Genomic DNA, 15,764 nt, shown 5'->3' with positions numbered 1-15,764 from the left:
CCGAGATCTTTAACACAATGGGAGCGTGCCACCAGGTTCTTACACAATTTGTAATTAAAATAAATACTGTTTGTCTTCCGGGTGAATGATATAACAGTCGTTTTACTTAAATTAAGTTGCATCCCATTCACAAGACACCAATTTTGCACTGAATGGATGTCGTCCTGCAACAGTTTGCAGTCATCAACATTGCTGATACTCCGATACATCTCTAAGTCATCAGCAAATAAAAGGCACTGTGAATTATGTATGGAGTCGCAGATGTCATTAATGAATATATTAAAAAGTAAGGGGCCTAGGGTGGAACCCTGAGGCACTCCACACTTAACACGATAAGGATAGGAAAGAGTTCCAGATACACGAACAAAAGATTGTCTGTCAGAAAGATAACTATGGAACCAATCAACATAACTGGGTGATAGTCGAAAGTTTCTAAGTTTCCCAAGAAGAATACTATGAGGGACTAAGTCAAATGCTTTAGTAAGATCAAAGTATACCGAATCTGTTTGTCCTTGAGTACTAACTGAAGGTAAAACGGAATTAAGGTAAGTAACCAAATTTGTTGCTGTGCAATTAAATTTACGAAAACCATGCTTTGAGGGATTTAAGCTGTACTTAAAATTTTTTTGCAAATGATCATAGACAATAAATTCAAATATTTTTGAAAAGTTATTAAGAATAGAGATGGGTCTATAATTACTAACAATGGAACTGTTGCCTTTTTTAAACACAGGAACAACAGCTGTTTCTTTCCACAGGGACGGAAAGGTGGCACTAGTTACACTTAAATTAAAAATATAGGTTAATAAGGGAGTGAAAATATCAGAAAAACCCTTAATTACTAACGAAGGAATTCCATCTAACCCCACACACTTTGAGGGTCTGAGGCGCTTGATCGCCTTGCTAACTTCAGCACGAGAGATAGGAGCGGCGGGCAAAAAATCAGAAGTAAAAGTATCGGTAGGAGTGACGGACTGGCAAGAAGTGTTAAAAATTGATTCAAAATGCGTAGCAAATTCATCAGCAATGTGTTTCGGGTCACTGACAAACTGATCACAAATTTTTAGCTGAATGAAGGAGTTATCTTTTCTTTTGAAATTTGAAACGTGTTTCCAAAAATGCTGAGGGTGAGTTTTAAGACTGTCATCAACAGACTTTAACCACCGCCGCCTATCAGACTTAATGGTAGCCTTAACTAATTTACGAAAGTGTGCAAAGTAGGAGTAATGTAATAATAATAATAATAATAATAATAATAATTCATTTCATTTATTAGAGTGCTTGGCAACATCCAAAAGAGGCCAATAACAGCCAAGCACTAACAATAAACATAAACATAACAATACAAAAACAAACAAACAATAAACTAAATATATAGATGTACAATATAATAATGATAATATATCAATTCATTAATTTGTTACAAAATAATCAACAAGCAAATGAGCTGAATAATATGCCTAGGTATATAATAATTAAATTAAAAACAGTTAAATATAAATAATACATACAAAATGAAACTTTAGTAAAAGAAAAAATAAAAGAAAAGGAAATTGGCTAAATAAAATGCCGAAGAAAAATATTCTCCTTGTTAAAAATGTTGATGCGCTGACAGACTGCATTCGCAGCAGAAGCACACCTAAACAAGGAACTAGCTTTAAGACTATGATAAACAAAGAAACGAGAAGTAGTCCCTAATGGATCGGAGGGTACGCACAAAGAAACTGAATCCAAAACGGATGGGCAGCAAATTTTACCTTTAAATATATTAATGAGAAAGAGAGCATCAAGATGGCTCCTCCGCAGGTGCAGTCAAAGAAAATTTATCCTCACTGAAACGTCTTCATAATTATAGTCACTTAGGCCATTAAAAAATCTGGCGTGACATAAAGCAGCAAATTTCCTTTGAATTCTTTCAACTTTGGTAGAATCAGTGGAAGTAATAGAATTCCAAGTAACAGATCCATACTCCAATTTAGACCAAACAAGACTATTGTATAAAAACCAATAAGCTATCTAAAGTAGAAGTAGTACCTAATTAAATTTAGCATTCTATCTAGTCTAGCAATAAGATGTTTCAGTCTTCTTGGCAAGAACTGCTATAAAATTAATGAAACTTCACCACGAGACCCAGCTATAATAAAACATTTATGCAACTGGTTTATCCAGACAATGAATGAAGATTCACTGACCCACAAGTATTGTTCTTTACTGACAAAGCCTGGTTTTACTTAATTGGACATATGAACACACAAAATAACTGATTCTGGTAGTCAAAAAATTCCCTCATTTCATGGGCCATCACTTTTTCATATAATACTTTTGACCAACTTCCACGTATGCCTAATTATATAAAATTTCTAAACTTTAAAATGGAACCATATACTGTACAGTATTTATAATTTCATTATCACTGACCTCTCTAAACACTTTATGCAAAGTGTAGAGAAAAAAAGGTTTATATGCACGTAAATGAGTAAATAAACTATTTAAATTTGATCATTCATCATGTAAATGTGCAGTAATAGTGATTAAATATCGCTTATGAATAATAACTGACAATCATGTACAATTCTCTGCTAGCGATATTCTATAATTGCAGGTCATTATTGATAATAATATAATGACAAGAAAAATTATACAGTAAATTGAGACAAAAAAGGTGAATGAATCACTGGGTCCTACGTCCAAGAAGCCTAAAGTTTAATTTGTGAACATATGGAATTATCTCTATTTGAGAAATTTTTTTTAAGAAATACTCTTATTGCTGACTTCCTTTACTGATCAATTCTTCTTCTTATTCTTATTCTTTTAAGAATCTTTTATTCCTTACCTGCATAAAATTTTAAGATCATGTGAAAATATCCCACATGTGCTTCCTACATAATAAACTATCCATTGCATTAAAATGTTCTAATATCTGATAATACAAATTTAACAAACATCAGAATTTACTACATCTAGATATAGATAAACATATTTCTAATTATAAAATGTAGGCTATTAGAATTTCATAAGCATTTTTCTTTCCAACCGCTGATGACTTAATGGTGAATATGATCCTGTAATTTTGTGCCATGCCTGTGGAGGAGTGGAAGACTGCATACCTTTTTGGTATTGTGAAGAATCTGCGACAGGTGTCTGAAGCATTCTAGTTCTTTCTTTAGGCCTCGAAGGAAGAGGACTGGACCATCTGAAAGTTACAAGACATATAATTAAAATGTTTTACCTTCTTAATGTCCATTGACAAATTCTGTCCACCATTTCCACTTCTTTGTAATTCAACTTTATTTTCCATAGACATTTATTTAAAATTTGAAAAACATGTCTTCTTGTTGATGAAAGACTCGGGTTACAAGCCGCGTCAGGTGGCTGAATGGTGAATAGACCATATCTTCTGCCAACGTTTCGAAAACAACCCCTGCTCTCATCCTCAAGGCTGCTGCGTAACAAATCTGAGCCCTGAGGATGAGAACACAGATTTCTCTCACAATGTTCGCAGAAAATATGGTTCATTCACCATTCAGCCACCTGACACGGCTTGTAACCTGAGAGTCTATCATGAAAGCTTCACTTTATACATGTCTTCTTCTTATTATCCATATGCACATACGAGAAACTCTACTCTGACAAAAAGGAGTTTTACAAAACTTTCTGTGTTTATCGAAATACAAGAAAAATATTAAATCAATTTAACAATCAGAAACTTCAAAGTGGAACATAACAGAAATATTATTAAAGCTAAAACCATTATCTTGTAAGCATAATTACACAATTTAACAATCCATTTCCACATGAACATTCCAAACAAGATATTTACTATTTAGTTTGAAAGTGAAAACAGATGAAATACTATGGATGGCTAGGAACATGTTCATAATTCTTTTTTAATTTAATTAATATTGTGTACAAAGATAATACAAATACAAACAATGGACAACAAATTGAACTTGTACACTTCATACAACATAGAGTACTATGGATTGTCCATGGAAAATGCAGTACATACAAAAATTTAATGTTAAATTTTCTGGGAACCATAAAAGTTGGAATTATCGTAAATGTCATTTTGATTTATTACTGACTAATTTTATTTACATTAGACACATTACTTACATGGCTCTCACACTTTCAGAGTACAGCAAAACCAAATGTCGCCATCTATAAATGTTAGGATATTCTATAGGGTCTATATTTAAGCCATCCAATGCCTGCATTACAGTGGCATCCAACTTGGTAGGTGAGTCACTAGAAAAAAAAAATTATATTTCAATAAGACTATTTTGTGCTCATATACTTAGTATTCTGGGCACTCTTTAAGGTGGTTACAGATTTTTCATCATTAGATCTAAATGTTGCTAACCACATATAAGACTACATGGCAGCACAGGCGTTTGAAAATTACAAGATGAGGAAACAACAAAACACAGCTTCTAGCACTTTAAGTGATTAAAATTTTACTGTCTACAAAAATTAGGTAACAATTAGTGTGTTTGGGTACTTCACTGTCAGATAAAGATTTCATGATTGACGAACTGCTGACCAGGCAAATATGAATTCTATGCAGCTGGCAAAAAAACTTTCCCCAACATTTTGGTTAAATAAATGTAGCAGCAGTAGTGGGTAGACAAATTATTCTACTCTTTGCTTTATGTGACATTCAGTATTTACCCTTGTATAAAAACATCTGGCCATTCGTCTGGTGTTAACATTTCAGCGTCATCGTCATCATCATCATCGCAGTATGAATGTACTTCATTTCTGCTGAGTTTTGCAGGTGTTGATGGTGGTGTGAAATATTCATCATCATCATCATCTGGAATACAAATAAAACTCACATGCATAAGACATGATCTGTTAGAGGCTACCATCTATACATTTCATAAAATTATATGGTCAGAACCCCTACATTCTGTAAATTACAGCTAGTCCCTTCAGGTCTTTATACAGGGCTAGTCTAAATGATGTTCCCGATTTGAAACACGTTACTCACGTTTAATGAAATTCAGATGCACAAAATTGGTACCGATGGAAAGAGAAACTCTCCAAGTTTATGTTGGTATACTTCGCGGCCGCATAGTAACACTGTTCGCCGCCAGGGGCGATATGACAGAAAATTACTGCCAACGAAGGCAGAGGAGCCTTTTGTGTCCTGGATTTCCACATTCACCGGACCTGACGCCCTGTGATTTTTTTCTGTAGGAGTTCATCAAAGATATTCTTCGTGCCACCCTCACCACAGACCTTGCCAGAAGCCATTACAGCAATCGATCATGATATGCTGCAACGTGTCTGGGAGGAACTCGACTACAGGCTGGATGTGTGCCGAGTTACCAAGGGGGCTCGCATTGAACACCTGTGATGTACTGAAACAAAACTTGGAGAGTTTCTCTTTCCATTGGTACCAATTTTGTGCATCTGAATTTCATTGAACGTATTATTTCTTTCATATCGTGAACATCACTTAGACTAGCCCTGTATTCCACTAAACCAGGGGTTCTTACCCTTTTTCGCCGGCATACCACTAATTCTAATTTAACACACTAAAAGTACCACTAACCAAATTCGTTCAGGGAAATATTATTTATGTTAATATTATCTTCTGCTTTTCTTACTTAGTTCGCATACCACAGGTTGAGAAACGCTGCACCATACAATATTCAGTCTCCAGCACTTATATTAGCATAAATTCACATTTTAAAAAGACATGTACATAAAAACACACATCAGAAATCTTACCTTCTGAAAACTCACCACCTGATGATATGTGTGTCATTTTATGTAACTTATTAGTTTCTGAATTATATGTCTGTCTCTTTTTAAAGCTGCTCACTTTCAGATTACAGTGTGTTTCATGAATGGAACCTTCCATCTCACTAATTCTTGTACTATCACACTGCTGGTCAGAATCTAGTGGAAAGTACATAATTAATTAGCTTCATTATTTATTATAATGTACAATATGCTAATAGGATCAACAATAATGAATATGAGGAAGGAGATCAATTGTAACAGTAATTATATTGTCTAAAATCCCCTGAGTGTCACAGAAGAAGAATAGAATGAAATGGTATTTACAGCATTCACAGCACCATCTACAGAAGTAAAATATTGGTACTGCTAAAAATCTCTTTTTAGACATTCTAAACTTGTATGATTTTTCAAGAACAAATTGATTCTACAAACTCCACTCACTGGAAACCCTAACACTTGGAGGACTTATGTTTTCAAGAAAGAGACCAGTATATGCAGCGAGTATAGGCGTGAATGGATAAAAATTTGATTTGTTACAAAGGTCGCTCAGTTACATTTGGGAGTGTCAAAGACTTCAACCTACATCACACGAACTGATTCCAACAAAAAATCTGTAATTCTCCTGCTTCATATTTGGGGCATATGATTTAAATCTTAGCCTGGAGACTAGTTATCCTAAGGTTCTTCATGGTTTTACTCAGGACTTCCCTGCAAATTCTGGGATCAGACCATGTCCACCTTCTTCCATATCCTTTCAAATTCATTATTCATTACTCATCTCATCATTTGATGCTAAGTAATCTCAACTACTGACAGTATCATTAAATAAACCACAAATAAATAAATACATACATACATAAACAATTTTTAGTCACATTCAGCATTTACTTACTTTAGTTCAGGGGTTCAAATAATGAAGAATTATCACTAGATGGAACTGAAATAATGATGGATATATATTTATTTTCAGTGCTTTGTTAATCCCCGAGTATCACTACATTTTTAAGGTGGAATAAAGGTACCTTACATAAACTAATATAATTTCTACAAATAATAAATAAAATTAAATTCTACAGACCAACACACCATGACATTTATTTTATGCAAACAACGTAACAAATATGCACTCACCATTATCTTCTACAAATGTAAGTCGTCTTGTAATTCCATCTGATGAAGATTGTGTGTTAGCTTTGTCAGATGTAGACCGCACATGATTTCTCTTGAAGGACCAACCTTTCCTAGCATTTCTCATAAAATTATGATTTTGTCTGAAGCATAAGCACTGTGAAGCATCAGACCAAATCCTCATACATTCTTCTTCTGTTCGGACATGGATATCTTTCTTAGCACCACTGGTTTTGTCTGTGTCTTTACCATTTCCTTGTATTTCTAAGGCGCAAAGAATATACTTGGCATTCTCTACTAGTGGTTTAACTGGACTGGTGTCAGACAGACTGCACGCTTTAAAAGCAAGGCACAGATTTGACACTGGACTAATCTCATCATCAACTGACTGATTTTCACTATACTCTGTTAAAGATGATACACAACCATTCACTACACATTCTGAACTATCATAACACTCCTTGGTTGAATATGGTTTCTGTGCAGCCTCCTCAAATCTGTTCTTGAGATAAGCCTCAAGTTTCTGAAGCCCATCCTCAGAGGCCAAATTTGTAAATGTATCAAGAAATGGCCAATATTCATTCCAACCAACCCTGAATTCCTCAGCCAGGTCCCTGTAAGAAATCACAGGCACAAAATATATTATACTTTTGGGCAAAGTAAAGCAGATATTTTCTTCCTTTGCATTATGCTTCATGGTCAACATTTTCTTTGGCCAATAACATCAAGCTACTAACTGAAACTGTTTGAGCAGGACACCATTCTACTACTAAAACAAATATACTAATATTATTTCATCTGAAAATAGTAAAAACATTTTCTTGCATCCCATTATTTTTATATGGAAAAACTGAGGAACACTGTCAACAAAACTGAATGAATAATAAGAGGCAGAGAAACAGCATAAAGTAGAATAAAACACGCATCTAAATACAGAAAGATAAAATGGAAGGAAAGAATAAATGGCCTTGTAATTTACCATCAACAATGCTTGATATTACTTATGATTGGCTGATGTGTGAGTAGTGGAGTCAGCATTTTCCTGTCAAACAGACTGCCTCGTGAGGTTCTAAATTTTAAAATCTATACATTCAGTAACAGTAACATATCATTTTGCTTCATAATCTAAACTTCATTTGAAATTACATATGCACAATATTCGGTTTTAGAGGTTAACTGGGACGTGCAAGGCTAAAGGTTCATATGGGGCACCAAATACTCTTGCCCTTTCTCAGCTCATGGTGCATTTATCTTATAATACATAAGAATATAACTGTTTGTTGAGTAAAATAATTTCTATATTTGAAGCTCTGACTTCAAGAACCACTTAGATTTGGGCAAACAGTGTCTCACTAAAGCAAAGTGAAAGAAACATAAGCTTGAAGTCGTCCGTATCTCCCACCTGCCAACTCTTTCTAATCCTTTCTCAACATCCAGCAGTCTAAATGCATGACAACTCAGACTTCCTGTATATGCCTGTCTGCAGGCATTCTGCTTTGGAGTCCGAGGCATCCGAGGAGGAGTCTTCCACTTCTTCAGGAACACGATTGCTTTTTCATGATTCATTGGTCCTGCATAAGCCCGGATTTCCATCCTTCCATTAAGTGGATCAGCTTTTAATACCTGATGAATAAACATTTTAGAAACATTTTAGAACAAACAGTAAATTAATAGAATGACGTCTCCTCTGATGACGAGCCATGTTTGTATGAAGTTAATTTTCTGCATTTCACAGACTGTGTCTGCCTCCAACACCAGAGACTGACAGGTTGATTTCATTGGTGATTGGGTGGGTGTAGTATAGATATATATGCACTGTCAGCTCATGGAGCCCAGTCTCCTTGATCAAGAATGGACCAAGGGGACAACAGTAGGTGGTGTATGGCGATCACCCTACCTAAAAGGACACAGTCCCTAGATTATTTCCTATAGAACTGAAAACTGAAACACAAAGACAAATAAATTCAGAAGGCATTCAAAATATAATAAAGTCAAGATACAATTAAATAATGGAAAACAGCTATTAAGCACATAAAAACAGAACATCTACAAAAAAATTCAAAAAAGGTTTAATCAAGGTGTTATGAGAGGAACACATTTAATCTGTACTCTTCAATGCGAGGCAATATGATGACGAAAAAAAAATTGTGACAAAACATTTCACGTTAAGTAAAAGATTTTACAAACTGTTATATTTGATAGTTTTGGTTACATATGAAGTACACACACAATACATGAGACAGAACATATAAACCTCCTTGCATCCATCAAATAAGCAGTGTGTGGGGTCTAAACATGGTAACAGAAGTAACTGTCAACATTCCTGCTAGAAATGAATCTCCAGACATCCTGTGAACACCCTGAATTGTCTCAGCTTCACTTTGAAAACTACGTGCTCTGATATGAGAGAATTCTCTGACTAATTTAAATTTCTCGACAGGACCCTGCATAGTGAATACATGTGTAAAAACAATTTATTACCAACCAGAGGGCAAGCAGGAGAGAATGGATCACCAACAGTAGGCTGTACAGAATTATCCTCTGATCTAAGTACAGGAACATAAAACATCTCATCCAGTAAATTTGACAGTTTTTGCCTTAGACTTTCATCTGGAGAGGAAACACGACTGCAGATAACCTGGAAAAAAAGAAGAAGGAGAAATCATGAGTATGGTAAGTAAGATAGAAATAACGTTATGTACATATAACGGGTTACAGGAAGTAGCCACACTATTTTAATTGTTTCAGCTATGTAAAATCCTACATCTCAGCAAGCAGACTGGTCCTCTGGCAGCACTCCACATTTGTATTAGGGAGGTTAGCTAGTTTGAATCTTGACCAGTCTAATGACTATCTGGATTGTCATTTTTCTGTTTGTGAGTCTCTCCAGGCAATTTCATGGAACTGACATAAGCCATGACAGACTCTTATCTATTCACAATTCATAATTATCGTCACATCACATTCAATTATATCAAATTTCTAAACTTTAAAATGGAATCATATACTGTATATATATAATAATTTCATTATCACTGACATCTCTAAACACTTTATGCAAAGTGTAGAGAAAAAAAAAAGGTTTATAAGTACGTAAATGAGATCCTTGGTAAAACTCTAAAAGAAAGGCCTTCACAAATTCTTACAAACAATATTTTAAAATGTCAATGTGCTAAATACTTTATGATATACTTAATTTAATGTTTTATGAAAATCAATAACACTGGGTGTGAAATAAATTTCTGGGTTATATTATCACTTTTTTAACAAAGTGAGAAATATTTTGGACCAACTAACTCCAAGGTAGAGGAATTTTCCTTAAAAATTTCTGTCATTCAAATAGTCAAAAAAAAATTCCCTCATTTCGTGGAATTTGATGCGCCATCACTTTTTCAAATAATACTTTTGACCAACTTCCAACTATGCCTTGACCTCTTGTCTTACGGTTTCCCAAACAAAACTTTGTACATATTTCTTGATTCTCCCATCATACTACATTACCAACCAATCACATTCTTCTTAGTTGAAGCACAGAGAATAACATAAATATTTTATACCAAGTACTCACTCCTGAAGAATACTGTGATGTATATATGATAATGAAAATACATGTTACTTGCATCTCTTGGTGTTTGTCCATATTTATTCCTCGCATGTCTATCACATTGTGGATAAGACACCAATACATCTACAACTGAAAGAGCTCCCAATTTAACTGCAAAATGTATCGGAGTCTCATTCAGGGCCTTATCAGGAGTATTCAGGTAAAGATCCAACAAGATACGAGCTCGGTCCTCACAGTTGGCAGCATCATCATCTCCATACAGCAACTGAATAAATGCAACATTGCTCACTGTCTGTAGAATTAGATCACATATTTGTGCGTCACAAGCCTTGGCTGCTACATGCATTGCGTTATACCGTGAGCCTTCCTAAACCTGGAAAAGACAAAGAAACAGTAAATAAATTATTTAAATTTGATCATTTGTCATGTAAATGTGCAGTAACAGTGATTAAATATCACTTATGAATAATAACTGACAATTATGTACAATTCTCTGCTAGCGATATTCTATAGTTGCAGGTCATTATTGATAATGAATAGATTATTCACTTTTACCGTCAGGCAGAACAAAGCATAATGATTTATAAGTTTATAGAGTAAATTACAGCTAACGTAAAATAAATAAATAATATATAAATTAAAGACTGTGACACATCTTAGTGTAGTTCCCAGTGGAATTAAGGTTGAAAGTACCCAGAAAAATTTTTAAATCCCCATAAGAGTTGAAATCAAAGAAGAACATGGATGTTCTTCTCTGTTTTACTTTTGGATCTCAAGATAAATGTCAAAGAACAACATTGACTTTTATTTTAATAAAAATGCACAGCAAAGCACACTCCAGTTCACACACTGCTGCTTGCTGGGAAAATCTTGAATATTGCTTCCTCAATATTCTCTTTGATTTATTTTATGCACTTTGTCTTTCAAGCTACCCCATAAATAAAAATCACACAGTGTGAGGTCTGGGAAACAAGTTGGTTATAAACTTTCATTAATACATTTTTCAACAAACATGTCAGTTACTGTGGCCACAGAGTTATCAGTTGTGTTCACCTTTACTGAATCCTGCTGAAAGTAACCGTACACTTTCTTTTTTTCTGTTAACTTAAGGAAAATCCTTTTCAAAATCTAATTAACATAACTTCCTGAGTGAAGACTATCCATAAAAGAAAAACTGAGACAATTATTCACCATACACTGATTCCACATCAAACACCAACTTCTCGATTTTGAAGCAGAAATATAATGAAGGACTCCAGGGTATTTTGAGCACCAGAATCAGTTATTTTGTGTGTTCATATGTCCAATTAAGAAAAACCAGGCTTTGTCAGTAAAAAACAATACTTGTGGGTCAGTGAATCTTCATTCATTGTCTGGATAAACCAGTTGCAAAAATGTATTATTATAGCTGGGTCTCGTGGTTGTTACAGAAAAAGGTGAAGTTTCATTAACTTTATAGCAGTTCTTGCCAAGAAGACTGAAACATCCTATTGCTAGACTAGATATACCAGTGATTTCTTGACAAATGCTCTAATCTTGCAATAGTATAATCAAGTTTCTCTTCTCTTTATTTTCTTATGCAATTCTAACACATTCCTTTGAATGTATTAACGAAACCTTGGGGAAATATCAACACCAGATAATTTTTGTTTAAGTTCTCTGTGATATATACATAAGCTAAATTGGTTTTTTACATAATTATAAAAAATACAAAATAACAAGCCTGTATCTTGAACACACAAATAACAGAGGGAAAAAAAACAAAAACATTACTCATGCCAGTTTTCATAACCCTATCTTAACCCATGGACTTAAATTTTTTTAACAAGCATGGTTTCTGTATATAATCGCCCATACAAGAGCCTGGATTTCATTTAGTCATTCATAGATGGCTCCCAACTACACATATAAAAATAAAAGAAACACCTAACTTCAAAATCCCTGCTTCTGATGCTCACTCTTAATGTTGTGAAACCATTTTATTGCACAGAATGTTTTGGTAGGGCAGTCTGATTTATTTTTTGTGTATGAAAAGAGCATTAAAATCAGTGATGACCGAGTTAGGAATTCTATGTAGAATACTAACACATACATTTCAAAACTACTTATAAGAAAGCAACCTGCATACCTGAAGAATGGCTGGAGTATCTCCACTACTCACTAGGTAACGAGGATTATACCAGATGGTATTTGTGAATGTATGAGTGTCACCACATTCTATCACTTTCCTCAGCCAAACCAAATCCTGTGATTTAGGTGCTCTGAAAGGACTTGGTTTTTCACCTATTACAGGACTGCTGGTTTCTAAATTTTCTGATAACACAGATATGGGAACTGCAACTTCAGGTCGTTGAACTGCAAATTTCACAGCCTCCTGTCTTGTCTTAAAGGAATTAAACCTCGCTTCCTTGTATTTTTTCACAATTTTCAGTGCTTCTGATTTGTCATTATAGACATGCAGAGTGTCTGAAAAATGAAGCAAAAATGTTTATATATACAAATGCTGCATAAATCTGTCAATGGAAATTCAACAGACAGTAATTACCTATTTTACATCCAAAAGAAAATAATTAAAATAATGACAGGTTTTAAAAGCAGAGGCTCTTGTAGAAAATTAGTTAGAAAATTTTCTACACTTTCATTTGCAAGTGAATAAATACTCTCCTTACTATCATTTATGGTGAAAAACTTGGACAAATTTCAAAGAAATAAATATGCACACAATTTAAACATAATATGTAAATATGACCTTCAAATGCCAAATCCTAACCTCACTACATATCAAGAAGGAGTATATTATACAGGTATCAAGTCATTCAATAATCTTCCACATACAATTAAGAGTTTAAATCATAATATAAAAGTAATCAAGTCTGCATTACCTCTTAACTCACTCCTACTCTGTAGATGATTTTACCTCTGTTGACAATTCTTAACCTTTAGGTATATCTATATGTAAATAAGGTTTCGTTGCAAGATTTGAGGTTTCACAGCGGTGAGAATGAAGATTTCTGTCTTCTGGGTTGTTGTGCTATGTAGTTTAGTTCTTGTATTTAAAATTCATAAGTTCATATATAAGTTCTGTACTTATATTATTATCCGTGGAATGTAAATAAACTATATCTACAATTCAAAATCTTAAAACTAACTTTCGAATGCATATTCATTTATGATTATATTTTACTACTTACCATCAGATTCCAAGACAGTGTCACTAGGTATATTTACACCGTAATACATTTCTTCACAATTAGCAGTATCACAAAATTTTTGTTTCGAAATTGCCGCGTCCTTCACATATAAAACGTTGCGTTTAAATATAGAAATCTACTGTACACATAACTTTCATAAAACCCTTCTTAAAACAAGAACTTCAAAGGAGTCAAGGTAGGAAGACGTTAAATCAAAGCAGAAGCTTTATAAAACTCGAATTCAACTGTTTTTCCGTTATGATGCAATTACTAATACCAACCACAGAGACCTACCAACCTCGGGATGATAGACACCATTGCTATTTTCTTTGGTAGTATATACATCATGCCTGATGAAATCTAAGGTTCTCACGGCTTGAGTGCAATTGATTCAGTACTTGGGCATTCATATGCTAATGAAGGATTAAGTACAGGAGCTTATAAAAGTGTGAAGGAGTGAATTAATTGCATATATGAGGTTCTCACAGCAGTGAGCAGACATTACAATACAAAAGCAAACAAACAAAGAACTGAAAACATAACTGTACAATATTGATTTATTGCAAAATAACTCATAAGTAAAAAACTAAATGTTATAAATATATATTTTTATTATCACAGTCCGCACACAAACTTTTTTAAAATGTTGTTGTTAAAATTTATATAACACTATAATATCTGTAGTATAAAATATTACAATAAGTTATATTATGTTATATTATGGCGCTTTTATCCATGCTCATTTCATTATAGAAAATTGGACTTTAATTTCACAGAAAATGAACGTCTAACTACAGACATGCAGAGCATTATGAAGACAGAAAAATCTACAATTATACCTATAAATCAATAAATGCATTGCATCAAAATATATAATAGTTTTAAAATGATAAAAACGACGGTATAAACCTGAAGATGATGTCATAAAACATCGAAACATGTCGTACAATTAATAATAAGCGCCATAATAGTCTTCAGTGTTACTCCAATAGCCAGGCTTTCATTTCGTCCTTCTTTGATTAAGACGTCGCTGGGTTTTGTCTGTCTGAGTGTTGTGATACGAGGCGTTATCAATGACCAGAAAGGAGATTGAACGAACAGGTGGCATGTTGTTAACACAGCACTGACACAGACTGTACTGACCGACAGAAACTCCTTCCTTCCTTCCTTCATTGAGTGGTCCGCATACTGGGCACTCCGTACAAGGTCAGGGGCCATAATCGGTGGATCCAATTCTATTTGCATGGCACATCAGAATGGTTAGCAACCAGCAGCTTGACTTGGGTCCCATGGTCCTCTTTCCTTCACCTGGTATCACAAGGCAGCCAGCTCTCCCCTTCATGGCTACCTCCCAACACTGACTTTATGTACTTTTGGCAAGAATTTGGGCACGTCTAGTCCTACACATGCCATCGGTTCACATCCCCTTTTCAAGTTGTTTTACATTTTGAATGTCCTAACCTATGCAAACTGAAGTAGCGATAACTAGTCTCACTTCGATTACAACAGCTCTCATGAATCCACTGCCAGAATGTCTGTGGATTCTATTATCAGACTTGAATTTCCTAATTTTATGGCTTTTGGCCACAACAGCTCGCATTTATGTCTCTACTAGCAATGCCCAGTGAAATTCAAAGCAATAACACGTAGCCCTCGATTCACGCCGGGGATGCGTTCCTGGACGAACCGGCATAAATTGAAACTCTTTTATAATTTAAACAAATGCGAAGTCAACGACATGCGTTCCCAGCACCCAAACATTCACGAGTAATATAATGGCATTACATTTAAAGCTCTGAAATAACGTAAATAAAATAAAGGGAATTTAAAAAAATATATTTTATACACTTACAATCGGCAATTCGTTGGTCCCCGCGATTGACTGCGATTATTTCATGTGACTGATGTGTACAGTCATCTCTGCTGTTATGCGACAGTTGCATTCATGTAAGACGCCGACCTATAGAAAATCGCGTAGTAAAAATAACACCGGTACCTCCGCAGAGATTAAATTAGTCCTTTGAAAGTTTAAAGTGCCAGGAATGAAATTGCATAAGAATATGCAAAAGTTTATATTTCACAAACAGCTGTTGCCGATTCTTCAATCTCATTGGAGCAAATTCGCG

At 34.5% G+C, this 15,764-nt stretch overlaps 2 protein-coding genes across 2 annotated transcripts in view; one reads left to right on the top strand and one right to left on the bottom strand.

Moving 5' to 3' along the window:
• Positions 1–15,764, top strand: part of LOC147872051 (eukaryotic translation initiation factor 4 gamma 1-like) — a 164,880-nt gene that overhangs the window by 88,724 nt on the left and 60,392 nt on the right. The gene's annotated exons all lie outside the window — the stretch shown is intronic.
• Positions 1,254–13,906, bottom strand: LOC147872054 (ankyrin repeat and LEM domain-containing protein 2-like). Its single transcript, XM_087359267.1, has 10 exons — positions 13,639–13,906; positions 12,576–12,913; positions 10,503–10,814; positions 9,368–9,520; positions 8,285–8,505; positions 6,886–7,496; positions 5,740–5,910; positions 4,672–4,816; positions 4,117–4,248; positions 1,254–3,193 (listed from the first exon to the last, which is right to left on the bottom strand). Exons 1-10 carry the CDS (start codon positions 13,685–13,687, stop codon positions 3,004–3,006), a joined length of 2,322 nt encoding a protein of 773 aa, XP_087215393.1. The 5' UTR covers positions 13,688–13,906; the 3' UTR covers positions 1,254–3,003.

Source organism: Zootermopsis nevadensis, unplaced genomic scaffold, assembly GCF_977971745.1.
Source record: "Zootermopsis nevadensis isolate Lab colony 2312 unplaced genomic scaffold, Znev_1.0 Znev_ptg000031l, whole genome shotgun sequence".
NCBI classification, from domain to species: domain Eukaryota; kingdom Metazoa; phylum Arthropoda; class Insecta; order Blattodea; family Termopsidae; genus Zootermopsis; species Zootermopsis nevadensis.
The sequence above is the reverse complement of the archived record's forward strand: the minus strand, read 5'-3'. Positions and strand labels throughout refer to the sequence as shown.

Bases quoted from the DNA above. Each gene is read 5' to 3' on its own strand.
- LOC147872054 (XM_087359267.1), bottom strand. From the start codon at position 13,687: ATGTATTACGGTGTAAATATACCTAGTGACACTGTCTTGGAATCTGAT. The intron at 7,497-8,284 runs GTGGGAGATACG...GATTTCTTACAG, and splicing joins GGATTAGAAAGAGTTGGCAG to GGACCTGGCTGAGGAATTCA. The intron at 4,249-4,671 runs GTAAATACTGAA...TTTTTTTTCTAG, and splicing joins CCAGATGTTTTTATACAAGG to TGACTCACCTACCAAGTTGG.